General features: G+C 36.7%; 2 protein-coding genes and 1 non-coding gene across 4 annotated transcripts; 2 read left to right on the forward strand and 1 right to left on the reverse strand.

The window, feature by feature from the left end:
• The first annotated feature begins 3,826 nt into the window (after positions 1–3,826).
• LOC135594414 (cell number regulator 10-like) lies at positions 3,827–4,889 on the forward strand. Its single transcript, XM_065084790.1, has 4 exons — positions 3,827–4,046; positions 4,136–4,207; positions 4,289–4,501; positions 4,614–4,889. The coding sequence occupies exons 1-4, from the start codon at positions 3,875–3,877 to the stop codon at positions 4,688–4,690; spliced, it is 534 nt and encodes a 177-aa protein (XP_064940862.1). The 5' UTR covers positions 3,827–3,874; the 3' UTR covers positions 4,691–4,889.
• Positions 4,890–13,163: 8,274 nt separating this feature from the next.
• On the reverse strand, positions 13,164–13,245 carry TRNAS-GCU (transfer RNA serine (anticodon GCU)). The gene has a single exon. It is a non-coding gene; the product is annotated as a tRNA-Ser (tRNA).
• Positions 13,246–13,374: 129 nt separating this feature from the next.
• LOC135593879 (E3 ubiquitin-protein ligase RING1-like) lies at positions 13,375–20,120 on the forward strand. Of its 2 annotated transcripts, none has more exons than XM_065084192.1 (2): positions 13,375–14,519; positions 19,910–20,120. In XM_065084192.1, exon 1 carries the CDS (start codon positions 13,485–13,487, stop codon positions 14,493–14,495), a length of 1,011 nt encoding a protein of 336 aa, XP_064940264.1. In that variant the 5' UTR covers positions 13,375–13,484; the 3' UTR covers positions 14,496–14,519; positions 19,910–20,120. The 2 variants fall into 2 exon arrangements, with proteins under 2 accessions (XP_064940264.1, XP_064940263.1); XM_065084191.1 differs by lacking the exon at positions 19,910–20,120 and adding an exon at positions 19,328–19,654.
• Positions 20,121–20,312: the final 192 nt, after the last annotated feature.

Genomic DNA, 20,312 nt, shown 5'->3' on the forward strand with positions numbered 1-20,312 from the left:
TTCCAGAACACAATAGAAAAATTAGGAAACTTGGGTCACAAAGTTGAAATATGAAGAACAAGTAAGTATCTTATCGTCTCCTCCATGATCTCACCTTCATAAATGTCCGAAGCCATTGACTTGCGCCACTCCCTACGGGCGCGTGGCCACCACGAGGCTGCAGTGCGGGCATGCGCGCCACTCAGCAAAAGGTGGGCTTAATGCTTGCCAGCAGAGCTGTTGGGAGAAGACTCGGACACAGACAAAAGAAAAGGCCAACTTGACAACTCGGCATACACGAGCATCAGAAGGATGTGGCCTTTGGGGTTGACGAGCACATGGCCAAGGATGTGGCCGTTCGGTATAAAGCTAGATTGACTGACACGTGTTGGATTATCAATATCATGATGGACACCTTAGCAATATAATACGTGGCCAACACTTCCATTGTTGATCGGTGAAGTCTGAAGTGACCGCATGAGCTTCAAATTCGTCGCACCTATCATTTACAAATTAGATTAGTCATAAATTCATAACTATATCTTTGATTTTTCTATTTGATTAAGGACATACAGATTCAATTAATTGGATTCCTCTGTATCGTTTGGAGACTGCGACGTAGTAATTTACTATATTCACAATCGATAAATCGAATGACTTCATAATAATTCACTATGCCAGAAGGAGTTCTAACATATATGATTCACGATAAACTTGATATTGGACTCAAAGTAAACATTACAACGAGTAGAGATTCAATGACCTTTTTTATCAACGATATTCTAAAAAAAAAAAAATTGAATTTGAGTAACTCTTTAGATAAGACAATCAAAATCTAATATTATGATGCTTGTACGGAACTTAGATCCAGCTACCCACTCCATAAATTAGTCGAGTAGAGAAATTTGGGTGCTTGATCTTAGACATGCATGCATGCAATCTCATTTATATATTTAACTATGTGACGAAAAGAAGTTAAAAGCTAAAATATTTTGAGGTCCTTCGAACATGCATGCATGCAAGCAATCAAAGCAGGCAGTAGCAGTTGCAGTGCGAGTCATTGTCAAGCGCGTGTTCTTCACGGAACCAATTAAATAGTGTCTCTATGTTTAGGTGATGAAACCACGGGCAGCAGTCTTCAACTTCTCACATAGCACCATCACTGGGTGATCTCGACTCATCAACAATATTTGATTGATTGATGGGGATGCTAATTCGTTATCAATCGTTTATTTTTATTGATGTTAGAAACGATCGAACTCAAGATGTATCGAGTCTCTTTGATACTTAAGTTAGTTTAAGAGTTGAGTCGAAAATAATAAATCCAAAAACACTGATTGAATTAAAGCCATTATATCTGTTTAGGAACTTATATGAGAAGAACTTTAATGTGCTTTTGGAATCGTTATACTCACATACGTACATTGATCTTGCAAATTTCTTGATTCTAATTCTAGTGAAATTATATTGTGTCGAATCCTGAGAATACAATCGACAAGTGTATCAACACGGAAGATGTAATTATTTGCCTATCATCATCACACATAAAACTCCTGCAGTGTCTCTTTGTCATTGTCAAAGAACAATGACAAGTTGAACGATGCAATAATATTACGTACAAGTAAATTGGTGTCTCGAAACAATCCTTTGCGACAAAAGACTTAAGTGCTTCATATTTTAACTACTGCATATGGTACTGATTTGGTGAAACTTGTTGTCCGCAGATCGAATCATCTAACGACAAACAATGATGTCGAGCATTTTTCTATTCACCGGCACGTTATCATAAATGAAAGAAAAGAAAAATAAGTTCAAGCACCCAAAAAATGACTAAATAAAGTCAACAAATTATTTCAAAAGTGGAAGATGGGACGGCAACAAATATTAGTTAATTGTTTGCTGAAAAGTACTGCAATATATGCTTTGAATGGAGAAGTTCATTTAGAATAGATAGCAGGTTATCTCGAGTCATGAAACTAAATAAAAGAGAAGAGAGAGAGAGGGATGAGTCGAGCATGGTGTTTGATGGGTGGGTGATGGGACACAATGATCAATATAGGTCATGAAAGAATAAGGTAGACAATGTTGGAGTGCGGCCGCCAGAATTCGCATGATAAGATTGAACAGCTGAAATATTGATGGTTACATCACGAGTAACTTTACCAAGGAAGTGAAGAAACAAAGAAGAGAAAAGAAAAAAAAAAAAAAAAAAGGTAATGATGCAAGAAAGCATAAGCTTGTAACGATCGTGTGATAGCTCATAAAAGATCGGACCCCATGACTTCTAATAGTGCATATTTTGGATATCGATCATGTCACGACCCACGATACATCATGTCTCTATTAAGTCAGCACGAGGTCTGACTTTCCACATCGAATTGAAACCCGTACGAGGAGGCGTTCCCTTGGCAAGTCTCGTCCCGAAAAGCTTGGGACCACGTCATATGACGTCGTTCCACGCATATCAGGCGGCACCCATACAAAAGTACCATTTCGTCACTCGGGGGTCGACTATCGTGGATGGTACAAAAGTTTCATCTTATCCTTTTCTCGCCAGGGGTAAGAGAAAAGGACCACTGACTTAATCCTCAAGGGACCCAAGTCGGGAACACCTCGACCAAGGCCTGTGTGCAGGAACACCTCGACTAAGCCGTGCTAACTCTTCGATCACGATACAAAAGTTCACTAACAACTTCAACTCAGGTTAAGTCTGAGAAGATTAGGTCCCTCTATCACGGTCACAGACTATTAGTACGGAAGCTAATCGATGTAATGTTTGTAATTTTCAGGACTTAAAAATACATAGAGGATATTGTAGTAAATTTGAGTGCCTTACTTTTTTTTTTATGTGTGATCATCATGAGGAGCTAAAATTATTCAAAAATAAAGCATTCACCTCATAATTTATTTTAAATAAAAAATATGATTTGAATCTGAATCGGAACCGCTCAAGCTAGTATCGATAGTTCTAGTTCTATAACCTATCTTATATTATTTAGTTTCGATTCTTGATTTTGAAAAACGCTAAAAGGGCCAATGAGTTGACATTTTTTCATTATCATTTTTGAAAACCAACTTTATCGAGGTTTAGAATAAATATATAATGATTAGTTATATAATCTTACATGATTTAGTTTCAATTTTTTATTTTTAATATATATAATTATTTTTAAAATCGATTATAATTAGGTTTAGAATGCATATATAATGATTATTTCTCACTCTAATTCACTCTATATTACACACAAAAAAATTTAACCATTACATTCAGATGAGATGCCTATGATTAAGGATTTATAGCAACACGTTTTCAAGATCGTTTCAGGAAATGAGTGTCCTGACATTAATTTTTTTGTCCTGATTTCTTACAGATCACATAACATCAATTAATATATAATTTAAATGAGATTTTTGTAATATCTTTTTTATTTCATATAAATTTACAACCAATTCTTGTATTAGTTGGCACGTTGGTTCGTGGCACCTCAGGATGGCGTACGAACCTCGATCACCATCTCCATCACCATCACCAACTTTGACGAGACGATTCCAAACGAAGATTTCAATGGACGTCGAAGACGCGTTCCCCCCAACCCAGTCGTCTATGCAATGTAGAATATTCTAATGGATTTTAATCCGGTTTGTATTTGAAATCTGAATACGTTTGGGTGGTCGCTTTTCCGAAAGAGAAAACTATCCCACCACACCCTATTGAATGAGCTAACAATGTCCATTGCGGACGGCAAGGAGGACTTCTCTCTTGGTTCATTCAAGCAACCGCGTCGGCGAGACGAGTCATCGTTTGAAACGATGACATTGTGGTCTACAAAGAGAGCAGTATGCCGTCTGCTCTCCAAACAATCCTTTGCACGTCTCCAGCGTCGTCGTCGCAGCCATGTATCCATCCAAGCCAAACGAGTACTACCCGCCGTCCGGCCAATATGTGCCGCCTCCGCCTCCGCCGCCGTCGGCGATGGGATTCCCCCACCCGGTGACAGCTCCTCCGTATCAGGGTCTTCAGCCGTGGTCCACCGGCCTCTGCGACTGCACCGACGACTGCGGCAATTGTAAGCTCTTGACCACGCTTCTTTATCGTAATCGTCGGACGTCGCTATTCTTCTGTTGATCATGTTGGTGTTTGTACCGATCGATGAAGGCTGCATGACGTGCTTCTGCCCGTGTGTCACGTTCGGCCGCATCGCCGAGATCGTAGACCAAGGATCGGCCTGTAAGTCCTCTTCCTCTGCTATGAGCATCCATGCTAACCGCTGTCAGCATCGTGTTGAGGGTGTCTTTTGATGGAGTGCAGCTTGCGGCACGAGCGGGGCGTTGTATTGTCTGCTGGAGTACCTCACATGCTTCCACTGGGTGTACTCATGCTGCTACCGGTCGAAGATGAGGGCTCAGTACTCGTTGCCGGAGAGCCCCTGCGCCGACTGCCTCGTCCACTGCTGCTGCGAGCCCTGCGCCCTCTGCCAGGAGTACCGGGAGCTCAAGCATCGTGACTTCGACATGACCATAGGTAAGCCTTGCCTTCTCCTCTTATTTCTCAATATCCGTGCTCGATGATGTGATCGGAAATCGAATCAGATCGTCCCCAATTTACGAAGAGATTCCGCTGTGTGTGTGCGTAGGGTGGCATGAGAACATGGGAAGACGCGCACGTGCTGCCAATTTACCCCCCGCACCCCAAGGTGGCATGTGGCGCTGAGTCATGCGCTGACGTGGAAGAAGCGAGCCCAAGTGGCCTCTCGTTACTATTATTACTGCTGAGCTGGAATATGATATTGTTGGGTTTTTTTTTTGTTTGCATGCTTAATTATTGTTTATTTTGCAAATAAGGGGATATGCTTGTAAGTACCCAAATTAGATTTTATTAATATGCATTTTAATAGTTATTCAACGAAGCATATGAATTTATTAAAATGCAACAGGAAAAGTGTAATGAAACATTTGCATCATTAAATAGCATTTAAAGCCATCTTGATGATAATGTATGTAGTCCTGTGAAGTTTTTGACAAGCACTAGTTTATAACTTGTTTTTGAATAATGAATTTAAAACATGCTTCCGTCTTCAATCATGTAGGTAGAAAATAAAGATAATTAATATAATTTATAACCTAAGTAAATTTCAAACGAAGATAATTACCAAGTAATTTACCAAAAAAAAAAATTTGTAGGAAAGAGCGTAGAAAAATATTAAAATAACATAAACAATCTGAGTCCATCATAAATGCCACATAAAATATAATTTTAGAAATATAAACGTATTAATTTTTAACAAATAGATTAAAATATAAATAGATATAAAGATAAATATATTATAATTTTTATAGGTAATCTATTAGACTTTGACTGTTGATAGAAATGACATTGTCAGTTAATCGTCATCTGACATGTGACCTTCATGTGATGTTCAGGCTGAAAAGAGAAGACAAAGATCACCCTCCACTATTTGCTCATATAGATAAGGGTCTAAGGTAAACGGTTGTAGGTTGTTCTCCCCTAATTGTTCGTAAGAATAAAAAGATAAGGGAGGTTGTTAGAGGTGGTCTCCCGAGTATTCTACGAAATATTCTGTCCCATTAAAACTAGGCATAAAGGCTTATTTTCAATACAATAAATGCAGGAGATCACTTTTTGACCACTAGCATCTATACTCATCGACTTTGAGTCATTAACTTAGGTATCGACAGGACCAAGTTAGGAAACCTCTCCGGACCTCAATTATTGTAGAAGTGGCCTTAAGAAGCTCGGTATTTCTACCTTAAAGGCACATCGAACAATTCTATGCAAATGGGTCCGGACCATGTCAGGCTAACCAAGATGTCAATGACTTCTTCTTGAAATATTTTTAATGCTAAAAGAAGGGCCTAATGTCATAGGAACATCCATCCTCAATCGTATCAATAAATGCTCGAGTGAAGATGCTTTGCCCTCAACCCATAATAGTTTCATCCAAGAGGGTAGTAGCCACCTTTTCACAAATGGGTGCTTCCATCTCAATGTAAACATACTAGCATCTATTCAATGACTTATATCTTCCATCCTTAAGGATGACCCTAAGCCACTTGCTTATCCCCACTAAGGTGTTTTTAAACCTTACTCAGCAAGCGCAAATGCTGACACATATGATATAGGTTATCGCTTCGCTTTTGCTCAAGTTAGCCAAATTGGCAGTGCCATCAGCTCATTTGCAATCCCTAGCTCAATTGCCACTAACACTAGCACCCATTGAGGTCTGCTGACCTGATGTAATACCGACATCTCAGAAACGCTCGAGACTTATCGAATCGTCGGCAAGGGGGCACTTCGATCCTTAACTATGGAATTCAACGGACCATACTACTACTTTACCTTACTTAAATCTGAGGCCTTGTCAGCGAATTTGATGAAAGATTCCTTATAGATCCAATTACGATAGAAGATCAATATTTAGACGAGATGCGATAGAAGTTCCAATAGTCAAAGGGGAAGCATTGGTCAACCCCATAGTAGGTCGATCGTCGTTCACCCAGAAAATCTAAAAGGAATCGATTCTAGTGAACTTTCGTCTCTCATCCTTAAAGGCATTTGATTACAGTGCCAACATAATATAGCATATTATAGCTTTTCATACTTAAATATCATTGTATGACACTTTGAACACCCTAATGTATTATACCTTAACTACATTAAAAGGCCAAACACGAGAATGATATACTTACCTGAAGCTATTTTTCATTAGTCTTTTTGCCCAGCTCGTGAGGGAGTTCAAACTCCACTTCCTTAGAAACATACGCTTGTGGCCATCAATGATAAAGCTCCTCGGACTTAGGGGGGGGGGGGGGGGGGGGGTGAGAGGGAGGAAATACTTGTAGACTTCATCGCTCTATTCATGAATAAGATTTAAGGTGTGGTAAATGCCCATCTGTCATACATAATATAGACTTTCATGATAGGGCCCAAGCCCTCTCGTCACTTCTAGTCATTGATAGAGAGACCACTAATGACTACACCAAAGGTACTTTAAAGGATTAATCAATACACTATCGTCGAGACAATGGTCTTAGATAAGTGTGAGGAGTTATGCAAGAGGCCCATGTAGGAGTGACTACAATTAGCCTTGACCTTGAGATCACTATAGTGAAGGAGAAATAAATGACCCGAGTTACCTTGCTCAAGATCCAAATTGACCCCCTTAAATATGACTAAAAGTTAAGTTTTTTTTGTAAATAAAAGAGACGAGGCTCTTAAAAAACTCTTGGGTGAAGAGGGTGATCAACGCTCAAGTGAAAAGGGTCATAATTGATATAGGTAGCTCTACTAATATTATCTACTTTAATGCTTTTCAAAAACAGGCTGTCAACTAACAATCTTTCCCATATGACTTTTTCAATTATGGAATTCACTAGCAAATCTATCTCACTTCTTAGAATCGTGAACCTACAAGCCACATTCGAAGACAAGTCTTGCTCCAAAATAATACTGACTAAGTTTATGATGATAAATATCCCCTTAGCATACAATACAATAATAGGTCAACCAACACTGAATAGATTGAGGGCAATGGTATTGACCTATCGCATGATGATAAAGTTCTTGATGAGGGCCAGCATTGGAGAGATGAGAAGTACCTTAAGGGAATCTCCACCGGCATGAAGATCTAGTACCCAACCCTCTTTTTTCTCCGTCATCGAGTTGCAAAGATTGGGAAACCAATCCCCATCGTTGTTGACCTCCATGCTCGAAGGAGGGTTAGGTTCATGTCAATAAGGATTGTTTTGATATCGAGGAGGGCCCATCGATGGAGAATGACCTTTTGCCGAGGGGTGGAGATAGTCAATTTAGGGGTGGGTCAAGAACTCTCGACATTATCAACGTCCGCTTGATACATAAAATATGAGAATCAATCAAAGAGGTATAAGCTTAATATGTCAAATAAACTTAACGTCACACTTCAGATCCCTCTTGTGAGTGCCCCTAAAAAACGTTTTAGAGGGAGGGACAAATGATAGAGGGAACAACGTCAATCAATCGTCATCCAATATGTGACACATAGTATCTAAGTTAGAAGGAGAAGACAAAAATCACCTTTCACCTATCTGCTCATGGATAAGGGTCCAAGGTATGTGATTGTAGGCTATCCCCCCTTCTCGCCTATATGGATAAAAGATAAATGAGAGGTTATCAGAGGTGATTAGATGTTGCCTCATTGTAGAATATTTTATAAAATATTCTATCCATTTATAATTAAGTATAAAAGTTCATCTTCGATACAATGAAAGTTAATGATTACTTTTTGACTACTTACATTTCTCGAGTTACTACTTTGAGTGTTAGAGGGACTAAGTCGAAAAATCTTTCTTGGCCTTAGTTTTCGTGCAAGTGATATCTCAAAAGTTTGATATTTTCATCTTGGAGGCCTCTCGAATAACCTTACACACACGGGTCTGGACCATCTTTGGCTGACCAAGACGTCAACAACTTCTTTCCATAATAATAGTCAATTGAGGTTTATTAGTAATTTAAATAAATTAAATCTTAGAGATAATATTAATTATAAAATGAAATAAAAATCAATCCTAAAAATATCAATTTTGATATACCATATGACTATTAGAATTAAGATTTTATTTTAATGATTTCATTCCAAGAAGTTGATTTGTTATAAATGACTAAACAAAGTAAGACATCCTATTTGGAAAAAGGAACCAAGAAATAATCTTGATGATTTGTTTGAATGAACTCTAAAGATCATATTATTTATTAGATATTGAATAAAACTCATTCACTAAATCTCCAAAACTAATTTAGCCATCCCAAATGTTTTGGTCATCAAGGTTAACTCATATATTGGATTCTCAAACCTAAATGGATCACCAAAAATGGCACAACCGATGAATCCTCAAAACTAATTAGTTTAGCATATATAACCAAATTAATTTAGCCATCGAAGATAAACCATTCGTCGGATCCTCAAATCAATTTAAGATATTCTCTTCTATAAATATGTGTCTATAAAGAGCATGACTCATCTTGTCATGTTTCTGCTCGGAAGATTATAGATTTTGTTACATTTAGTTCAGATCATTATGTGTTTTGTTTTCTTTTTACTTGTATAGACGTATATCTTAATATTTTGTGCAATCTATTTGATTTCTAAACATCATCTACTTTGATAATTCCTTCCCTCTTAGAGGGAATATAATAGTTATGTCAATTGTTTGTCTTTGTTTTTCTTCTTTATTGACTTTTGTTTTTTCTTGGTTTAATCCTTCCTTGATAGGCAAGTTGAGGTCAAAAGTTACTGTTGTTTTCCTATGATCCTTCTTGCTTCTCACACAATAGAACAAGCAAATGGGATATCAATAAGCAAAAACTATACGGTCTTCAAATAAATCACAAGGTAATGTTTCTTTTATATAGTTATAATCCTCTTTATTTTTTATTATCGACTACAAAATGGTCATTTAGGTTTACTCAAATAAAAAATTATTGTTTATCAAGGTTGGATCTCAAGTCAACCATTGAAGTTTATTCAGACAAATGATGATCCATTGCTGAAGTCAATTGCTTCCACCAAACACTCAACACATGGAGTTTTGTATTTTAATTCAAATATTCTATATACAATAAATACATAAACCTCAAAAATAACTTTCGTCATTACTAGTTTTTATCTCCTATTAAGATTTTCAATTTAAATTTCTTTAACCAATAGACTTTGTCAGGTGAGATTACATGGGAGCCTTTCTTTCTTTCTTTCATGTGTCTTCTGTGTGACTTTGTTTCTAAATTTTTTTTATAGGTTTTCTCGATCCCTTTAGAGTCTCATTCGTTTTGTTTGGTGTTCTTGGAATTGGATTTTTTAGGGTGTGAATCTTGGTGGTGAGGTTGGTTTGTTGAAATCTGTTCTTCTGTCACTAGTTTATGATGGATTTGATGGGCACATAATGAGATTTTATATAATAATTCTAAACTTTTAATTTCTAATATTTTTTAATCTAATTATTGGGTCATTAATGACAATGTCAAAGTTCCTAATGGCAATGCTCAAACAACTTAGAGGAGAGTGACTCTCTTCATTGTTTTCACTCTGATAATATTAGAAGTGACTTCTGTAATGTTTCTCGTTAATTAATACATATTTTCTGTTTAGTAAAAAAGAAAAAACTTTAACCATCAGCTAAACAAGTTAACTTAGTTTGTAATATCATAAGAACATAACACTTTGAGCTTGCCACAATAAGATGAAACTTCCTTGGAAGAATTGATTAGGGTGACATTGGCCTGTCAGAAGAAGATAACTTGTCTTCGGTGGATCCACCTCAAAAATAATTATTGATGCTTGGCTTCTAAGACATAGATAATGGAGCCTCCTTCATCGTTCAATTGGCCATGTTTTTGTCAGGCAGCTGACTTTAATTCCCACATCCATATAAAAACATAGAATTATAGCGTAAGTTTTCCTTAAGAAACATTAATGACTCTATGAGTGATCATAGCAAGAAAAAAAAAAAAACCTTTGAGACGAGAAACAAAATAGCCATGAAAATTCTCTTCCTAAGCCCGGAATGAATGAATGAATTGACATGGATGAACAAAGAGATAAGAAAGCAATTGGCTGCGAATGATTCAGATGCCGGTCATCTTTGTCTTTGTCTATGTATCTTTGTCAGATGGCCGACTGCATCAAAATGCAACGAACATATTTATTCAAATAATATATGAAGAAAGTAATACATTAGCATTCCTTCTTGTCTCATCAAATGGATCTCATGACTTTGGAAACAAAGAAAAATTCTAAATCATTTGTTGACCTAAAACACATCGTGATTTGACGTATTCTTTGTATCGATCCTCTCCTCGATTCGTGAGCAATAAAAATGGGAACCATTAGGTACCCATGGAAACCAAGAAAGTAGGTGGCAAGTCTGCGTCAAACCATGGATGATATGTGGTCATCGAGAAAGAGATGCGGCCCGGTGACGGTGATACAGACATGGCATTTAGCGTGACTATTTACTAAAGGTGGAGGAGGGTCAGCTTTGACGTGCATGAAGTCCTAACAAGAAGACATGGCCTAATGGCGTTGTCCCATCCTCGAGAGGGCAATGCCATTCCGCTCACGCCATCGGAAGGTGATTGGAACTTGAGAGACTAATTTGTCGACGGCAGAAAAGAGAGGTCCTATTGACTTCTCCGTGCCATGGCGAGTAGGACACATCCAACTTTGTGCTGCACGTCCTCGGGGAGACAAAGATGGGTAAGCATCTGTTGCTGCGAATACGAATGGGGAATTTGGTTCTTCTTTTTATTTTTAGCTTCAGATATTATTATTGGTACGAGTGATCATATTTATCATAATCGGAGCCAATGGATCATTGGTTAGAAACTATATTTATTTTAAATTTTTTTAAATGATCGGAGGTCTGTTGACTTAGGATCGATCAACTTGACTCGGGTCAAATTCTATTCGTGTAAGATATTTTGATCTCTTAATTTGTATATGGTACTCCGGTCTCGATCGACGTCTTGATCTTCTGACATGGACATGAAGATCAATGTCGAGAAATATAAAAGAGTTTGACATTAATTATACTCATGTTTATCTTTTATGCTTGGTTCGTAAGAAAAATATTCTATTAAACTAAAAAATATTTTTCAATTTAAATTTAATGAAATGATAAGGTTGTTGATAAGACCTTTTATTATTTTTATAATGATGTGAGTGTCGAATAAATGAATATTATCTGTATCACATAATGTTTGATATATATTTATATATATGATTTTTTAAGAAAATGCTCATAATTTGGATATTTTTAAAACCTACCCTCTTTTTTATTTTTTTTCAAATAATACCCCTCAAAAGTTTTATTGTCAAAATTTTGTTTATTTTTTACTAATTTTTAACTATTATAGTATTTTTATTTGGCTCGTTACATTGTTTTCAATATAATTTATAATATTTTATTGATATATTAAAAATATTTATAAATATAAAAAAATAATATTTTTAGTAGCTTTGTAGTCATTGCTTATATCGTTCCTATTTAGTTGTCGTTCTTCGTTGATTATTACAATATTATACTTTTAGATTTGTAGTTAGTATTTTATTTATATCATTTATAGTATTTTTGTTATAATGATCAGAATACTGTAATATACCAAAATACTATAATAGATGAAAAATTTTTAAAAGATAATTTAAATATTTTTAAATTAAAAGTACTTTTTGAAAAAAAAATAAAATGGGAGGTATCAACTGACAAATATCTAAAATATAAATATTTTCTAAATATTTATATTTAGATATAAATATAACATATTTAAATATTTATATTTCTAATATATATATATATATATATTATCATTTAATATCACACTCAATCATCCTAGGAAAGAAATAATGCTCCACCCACTAGTGGAACATTACAAGCATTACAAGCATTACAAAGGAGATGAACTTATCTACTAAATTGGATTAAAAACCCTATTCTTACTAAAATTATAATTTTGATTTTTTGGATCACTTAAACTCTTCCTTCTTTGATCCTAATCTAATTAGTTAAGTAACACCAAACCTCCAACTCACATCAATAATTAAACCCTATTCCTAATGATAACTACCCGACATCCACATCCAAGATTTAGATTATTAAATTATACTTAATTAGGTCTTAATCAAAATTCAATGAATAAAAATCCCCAATATAACCTAATCATGGAAAACCAGTTCGACTAATAAAATGATGATATAATAAGTTCAATTCAATTTCATAATTGAGGGGATCATGAGAAATTGTGTAAAATAGGACTAATTTTGTTCAAAAAGTAGTTGAAATTAATGTCAAAAAAATAGAATTTCCAAAAGAAAATTCATTCTCAAGCATAATTGAGAATTTGGTTTTCATATTGAGTTACTTAAACCATAAGATTTCACAAAGATGAATTATAAAAAAAAATAGAAATAATAAGGAAATTCGAGAAAAATAATAGATATAATAAGGCACAAATCAATCAATTCCATGCAGTTGGATCAAAGTTCAATTAATAATTAGTAAGGTCAATTTTGATCCAAATTGATAGTTTAAATAGCTTCTTAAAACATTAGCTAATGTTAAGATCATCCAAAACCTACTTAGGAGGATGAGGTCAATCATAAAATAACAGTACATAAAAAGTAGAAAAGAGAATACGTCGCCTGAGAGATTCGAACTCTCGCGGGGAAACCCCATGTACTTAGCAGGCACACGCCTTAACCACTCGGCCAAAGCGACTTTGTTGTATCTGTTTGGTATAAAATGAATATATAGTAATTTCTAGTTCCGTCCAGGAAACGTTGTCGATTGGCTAGTCCACCCGACCTTACGTTCGTCTTACGTACCAACCCCACCATTACCTGTTTACCAAGCCATATCGAGTAGGACAAGAAGAAGAAGAAGAAGGAGGGAAGAAGAAGAAGGGGGGAGGAGCAGGGAGAGTGGGCGAGAAAAAATTGAGGCGGAGGAAAGAGGCCATGTCTTCCGCTGTTTCTCCACCCGTTCCAACCACCGTCGAGGGCGGCGCACCTCTCTGCTCCTCTACCTCCACCTGTCGGCCCGTGATCTACTGGTGCCACGAGTGCGACATGAGCGTTACCCTCCTCCCCTCCCACCCACCTCTCATCTGCCCCGATTGCTCCCGCTCCGACTTCCTCGAAGAAATGGAACTACTCCAACCCCCCACCGACCATCAGTCCTCCTCCTCTGCCGCCGCCGACGTCGCTCCCCCTCCCCAATCCCTGCCTCTCGTCCTCACCGATTCCGATGACGATGACAACGACGGAGGCTTCGCTTACGACTCCGACCAACGCCGCAGCCTTCCCTCTAACCCGAACTATCGCCTCCGCCGCCGTATCGACCCGCTTTTCCTGGAACCCGCCCCCCGGCTCGGCCCCTCCTCCGCTCCTGCCGCCTCCATCGACGCCCTACCCATAGTCTGCATCTCGGACGATGCCTCCCTCCCCGCTTGTGCCATCTGCAAGGACGATTTCCCCCTCCACGCCAGTGCCCGCCGCCTCCCTTGTTCCCACTTGTACCACTCCGACTGCATCGTCCCTTGGCTCTCCCTTCACAACTCCTGCCCCATCTGCCGCTCCCCGCTCCCCTCCCCCGATGAAACCGCTGGCGGTGCTGAAGAATCTGACCATCCCACGGGACTCTTGGCGGAGGGCGATGGGGATCCGGATGCGCTGGCACTGACGCTGAGCGCGGCTGATGATGAAGCGCTGGTACTGACAGCCGCACTGTGGCAAGTGAGGAGGCAGCATCGCCTGTCGTTCCCGGTCCGGTCGCCAGCATCTGCCACCATGGACGCATCGCTGATTCAGATGGCACAGGTCGATATAGCACTGGCTAATACTGGGGAGATGCCCTCTCTGGAGTTTCCAATGGAGAGGGATGGAACAGCCATGGCAGGTAGGGTGGATGACGACGAGGATACCATGATGCTTGAAATTAGGGAGAACTTTTTTAGCATGAATCCCTGATGGTTCTTCACGGAAAATTTTGAGGTATGGTTCGTTCTATTACGGTATTCACTGCCATGATTATAATTCCATTAACCAAAAAGGTTGTGATGCAACCCAACATACGCTATCATGATTGCTATTGCAAATTTATGTGTTGTTATCTTGGTTATTATGATCATTGAACTGGCTTATTTTTTGTTAACATTGGACTTATATCTCACTAGTCAAAGGTTGGTAAGTTGTAAAGAAAGCCGATTACTTTAAATGACTACCAACTTTTACTGGGATCATCAGATTCATCTCATAGCATTATATCATAGCCAATGTATGCCAAAATATTGGCCTGTTCACATGGAGGATGAAAATGTGGAATTCTTTGTCAGTCATAGGAGAATCCGTCAAGTGAAGTTTGAGTTTTGTAAACCATTATGTATTACTTAAAACCACCCAAATCATTCAGTGATGCAGTTTGAAGGCTTTGCGGTGTTAGGTGACATGCTAATAATGATGTACTGTCTGATTGATTCTTATGATGTGTGCACTGATTTGCAATTGTTTGATCACTGCAGCTTATGCTTAGACAATTATTTGTTAGTACATATCAGTACATGTTAGGATTACATTGAAATGATAACATTATATGGTTCAAAATTTCAATTACTAGGTGTATTACCTATACAGCCTGGTATTTACTGGTCTGACAGGGGATAGGCACATGATTCTAATGATTTCATGCATTCAATTTGAAATGAGTTGTATCAGATGGTACATTCCCTGTTTCATAAGTACCAGTTGAAAATTGAAATATGATTCGTATATTTAATATTGACAGTTTGTCAAAAGCACAGCTGACAGTGGCAGCTGTCTGTCAACGGCACTGGGAAGCAGGTCTCCTCTCTCTTCTCCGCCTTTGCCATATCTTCTGTCACTACCAGTGAACATCCTCCTTGTGTCACTGTGGTCGCTTTTTCCTCTTTTCTTCTCCTATGCATTGTTCTCCTCCTCAGGTTTCTTATCCTCTTCCTCTTCTTCTCCTCCTATTCCTCTCCTTCTCTCCCTCTTCCTCTCGTGTTAGCAGTACCAACATGTATCAAGCATTGGTATGTCTATGCATACCATTACTTTAGCAGTGTGACCACCAACCAGTATCGGTAGCAGATCAATATTTTAAACTTTGGCTCGGATAATACAAGGCTGAAAATATGCACAGAATAACAAAGATAATATTTCTGCTAATAAAATTGATCTCATAAGTTCTATATCTAGAACATGCATTTGGTAATGCATTAGTCCAGCCTCTTCCTTTTATGATTTTGTCTATAGTGAATAACTTTAATTGTGAAGTCTCGATGAACAATGGGACAAAAATTCAGCACCATCCATTAATAACTGGTTACCCTCTTTGTTTATTTTAACTTTCCAGTTAATGCAACTTTAGACAAGAAGAAAATTGCTTTAAAACTATAAAATTAGATAATGGAAGGAGGCCTTGGTGTTAAAATGACATGGTACAATATTGACTAATCTGGTATCGGTTTCTTGAATCACAACATGCTTTTAATTTAATCGTTAAAACCATTAGTTTCTGGATTTTAGTAAAAGTAAAAGTAAGAAGAAAGGAGGTCTTTTCATTTGATGTATTTAGTTATTTGATGGTAATATCATTTGGCACTGAATTTAGGGATGGTTGAGGCTTCATTTTCCATAGCAACTATGTGGCTAAGCATGATCCACAAGATAATTATGCAACTTAGTTGGTCCTATTTGTTTTAAATATCTAATTCAAGAGTTCACAGGATAAAGTCATGCGAAGTTGGTGTACACTATTGATCATCTATGGAAGAGGACTTCATATTGGACAACTATTTCATTCAGGACCTTACTTAGGTGTTAATTAACCAAATATAGGGATACTCCTGTCTGCTAATTATAGATTACCCACTGTAATTAATCTCCTTAAGCATTCCGGTTCTTAAACTTTCAAAAGTTATATTGGATTCCCTATACTTATGAAAATGAAATATTGAGATCCCTATATAGGGTTAAAAATATAATTTTATAGAGTTAAAAATCAAGAGAAAAAGAAGGGTTTTGTTGGAGCAATGAGGTTAAATATTTCACTTTCATAAGTATAGAAATTTTAATGTAACTTTTGAAAATATTGGGATCGGGATGATAAGGGTAACTAATTACAGGGTGTAATCTGTAATTAGCCTTACTCTTGCTAAAGGAGCAAGGATGGTTCCTAGACAACAAAATTTTAATTTATGAAAACTACTCTTTGTTAGCTCAGGCTTGTATGGAGGTCGATAGAACTTTATTTTTAATGTTGTTGAAGTTCAAATAACTTTGGAGATAATAATCATCATTCACTGTTGTTGTGCCAGGCATAGTGCTTTATGTTGCTGTACCTTCGTAAAACAGCAGTTGTACCTTCATCATATGTGATATTTTTATGTGAATGGAAATCAACAAAAATCTGAATAAAACATGCACATCAGAAATTGATATGACGAAAAAGATAAAGAAGAGAAAGTGGAAAATTACGAGAGTAAGAGAAGCACAGAAATAAAAAAAAAACCTTTCTTATTCTCAAATAAATCAAATCTTACAATTAATTTCCAGCTCTTTAACTTCTCTTTCAATAAATTTTTACCAAATGATATTTCCTTTACGACAGAAAATATTTCCAAAAGGAAAAAAATAATATTTTAGTAAAATCATATTATGATTACTACAATATCTCCTTTATTATCAAAGTATTTTCTGGACTCTTTTTATTAGAGAGTCAGCTCTTGTAAATGATAATAATTTCCTGGTTTAGCATCAGACCATTTGTTTTTGTGGGGATTATCTTTTTATGGGATATAATTGTATTTAAAGGCCTCTAGGTTTCAGCCTATTTATGAATAGACCAGAAACTAAAACTGAAACGATTGGTAACTAATACATGAAGTAAGATGTAGATTTGAACCTTTACAATCCAATCCTAGATCCAGTCAAAAACATGAATGCTTATGAGTTGCTGATGTGATGATAAAATATTGCATCACACGTATATGTCTTCTGCTGTCCTGCGTACCCCACAATCATTGACAAGGAAAGATTGGCTAATGACCTTGTGCTAAAGGTTTGGTCCATCTGAAGGTTTGCTTATTAGGCAGGAAAACAGAAGACCTGTGGCGAGCCGAATGTTTGTATGTCATACTGAATTCTTAAAAGTTTGTATGGCATACTGAAATCTAAAAATTTGCATGACATTACTGAATTCTCAAAAATTTGTATGACATACTAAATTCTCTTTCATATGCCTGTGTAGATGAACGTTATGGATTTAGGATTGATTTTAGTAACATTCCTTGATGGTAGCATGAATTGTTCAATATATTTGAATGTAAAAAATAGTTAAACTTGATAGTCAGGCAACCTATCTGTAGATGTGGAAGGAAATTTTCTACCGTTTTTGGATAATCTATTGTATCAGGGATTGTTGTGCATAACCTTAGGATTCTGTATATTGATCACTTTTGCTTGTAGATGTAGAGTAATTTTAAAGCAATTCTAGTTTCTGGTTTTTCATTAGTTGATATGTTCTCTGATTTTTCTCCCCTTTTTTTTTCAGTTCTTTTGATAGCAGGGTAGGGGAATAGTGGTGTGGTTGCACTAGAATGTGATACCTCTAATAAGTAACCGAGATTAGGCTTGAGGTATTAGGTTAATATAGTTCACAAATTTGATGGGCTGAACTAGGTGAGGCTAGGTGGGCCATGCTCCTTGGCATTCTGGAATATTTATAATTTAGTTCTATTCTGACTTATTACAGTTTCTAATTGCTCCGGCTAAAAAAAATTTTTACTAAGCACTTGAATAATCATGCATTATGATATGAACTCCTAATTCTTTGCAAATTTGCACTTTTGATAATTTCTTCACCTGTACCCACAGTTGCATTCAAGTAAATTCCTTTGGTTTCCATGTAAACATAGATATCTTGCCAATCTTCCAGGATCCTTTTAATATTTTCTGGCTTTTCAAGAGGAATATTGGTCAGTCTTTTGAATAGACAATTGTCTAATTTGTTATGAGTTTTTGAATAATTTCTTTTCCGGACTTGCCCATGATATCATTTGCCTTTTAAGATCTTAGACAAATTGGAAGAGATTTATCCTGTGCCTTTTCTGGACGGTTGTCTCATAAAAGAATGGTGCATTTTTCACATCAAGTATTAAAGATATCATGATCTATTTTGACAAAGTTGGGGTTGACCAAGGAAATGCTGTAGCATTTTTATTCTACCTTATGTGTGTTGATGGTACTCCACACTTGGGAAAAGAAAAAATGCAAGTACAACTAATGTGAAAACAAGTATAATTACTTGTACAGTGAATTGGATTCCTGGGTTTTCTTAGGCTAGGTCTTGTAATAAGCTTGACAGTATTGGTGTTCCATTTTGTTCGTCAAATCAATATGATCCTGAATAGTCAGTCAGCTGGCAAGTTTCTATTGAAGATCATCCATCATGATGCTGAGATCCAATAGTTGATTTTCTTCTCTGTTCTTATCTGCAAAACCTGCAAGGCCTGTTCATTTACCTGTTGATCACGTATATATATTTGAACTTTTGTCTCATTAGTGATTGTCTTTGCTCTCTTATTACAGCCATAAGAATATATTGTTCCAATAATTTTTCCACAAGTAGCAGATGCCCACGTGGTTCAGTCTTAATTTTAGTAAAAGAATTTTTTGCATCTGGACATTCATGCTGTAGTATATAAAGTATCGATTGGATATGGTTAAAATGTTCGTGAAAGTTGAGGAATATGATCTTAACTAAATTTGGGTCTCACCAGGTTAGCTAGGGCTTTCCAAATGCTGGATGGATGTCTTTGAAGCCATTTGATGGTTAAGAAGAGTTGAAGAGCCAGAGCAAAAGGAAATTCCAACAGATTAAGGAAACTTGAATCTGAAGCCAAGGAAAATTATGTTGCTCTAAATTACTTTATAAACTTAATGCACCATCATATTTTTGTGGATTACTTGATTAAGACATACCTCTGTGTAACCATGTAAGCTATTTTTTCTCTTACCATGTGGACATACCTTACAGATAAGACACATGAGCATCTTAGTGATGTTACTTGGATTTTCAGAAGTGAATGCTTCACATGAAACTTCAATTGTTCCTGTGTATCTGTTTTATCTGATCTTTACAAGTGTTGTTAACTGTTTGATCTGATGCGTAAGCTTTCATAATTGTTTATCTATGGTCTGCATGGTATATTTATTTTTTTATGACAGATATTGTGTTTATGGTTTGCATGATGCCTACTTGTTAGAGTACTTGAATGAGATTACATCTAATACCTGTTTTTTTCATTTTTTATACTATTCACTTGTCAGTTCTGACCCTAATTTTTTTTTGTACAATGCAGTCACCAATTGCCTAAAGCCAGGGTCGGCAAGAAGCATTTGCACTTTGTGATTTGATAATGTATGCAGTTTGTGTGCTTGTCTATATTAGTGGTCTCATGCATTAGGTTCATAGTACACATGCCAAGCACATTACATTGTACAATAATGGTCTGGATGTCATTTTTACATTCATCACATACAATTTGCTTGATAATAATGTTTCTTTTGCTAGCTACTACTCTAACAAATTGATTTATATTTTGAATTCAGTCTCGATGACTGATGTTATACGAAACTTTAATGTGCAGCCATTATTTGGTAGCTCGTAATGAGCTTCAAAATGTGCTACTGGCGCATTATTGGCGTTGTCATTGGATCTTGTTTGTACTTGAAGACAGTTTCAGGAGCTCACTGGTGATGTAC

The sequence above is a fragment of the Musa acuminata genome, chromosome BXJ1-9 (assembly GCF_036884655.1).
Source record: "Musa acuminata AAA Group cultivar baxijiao chromosome BXJ1-9, Cavendish_Baxijiao_AAA, whole genome shotgun sequence".
NCBI lineage: Eukaryota > Viridiplantae > Streptophyta > Magnoliopsida > Zingiberales > Musaceae > Musa > Musa acuminata.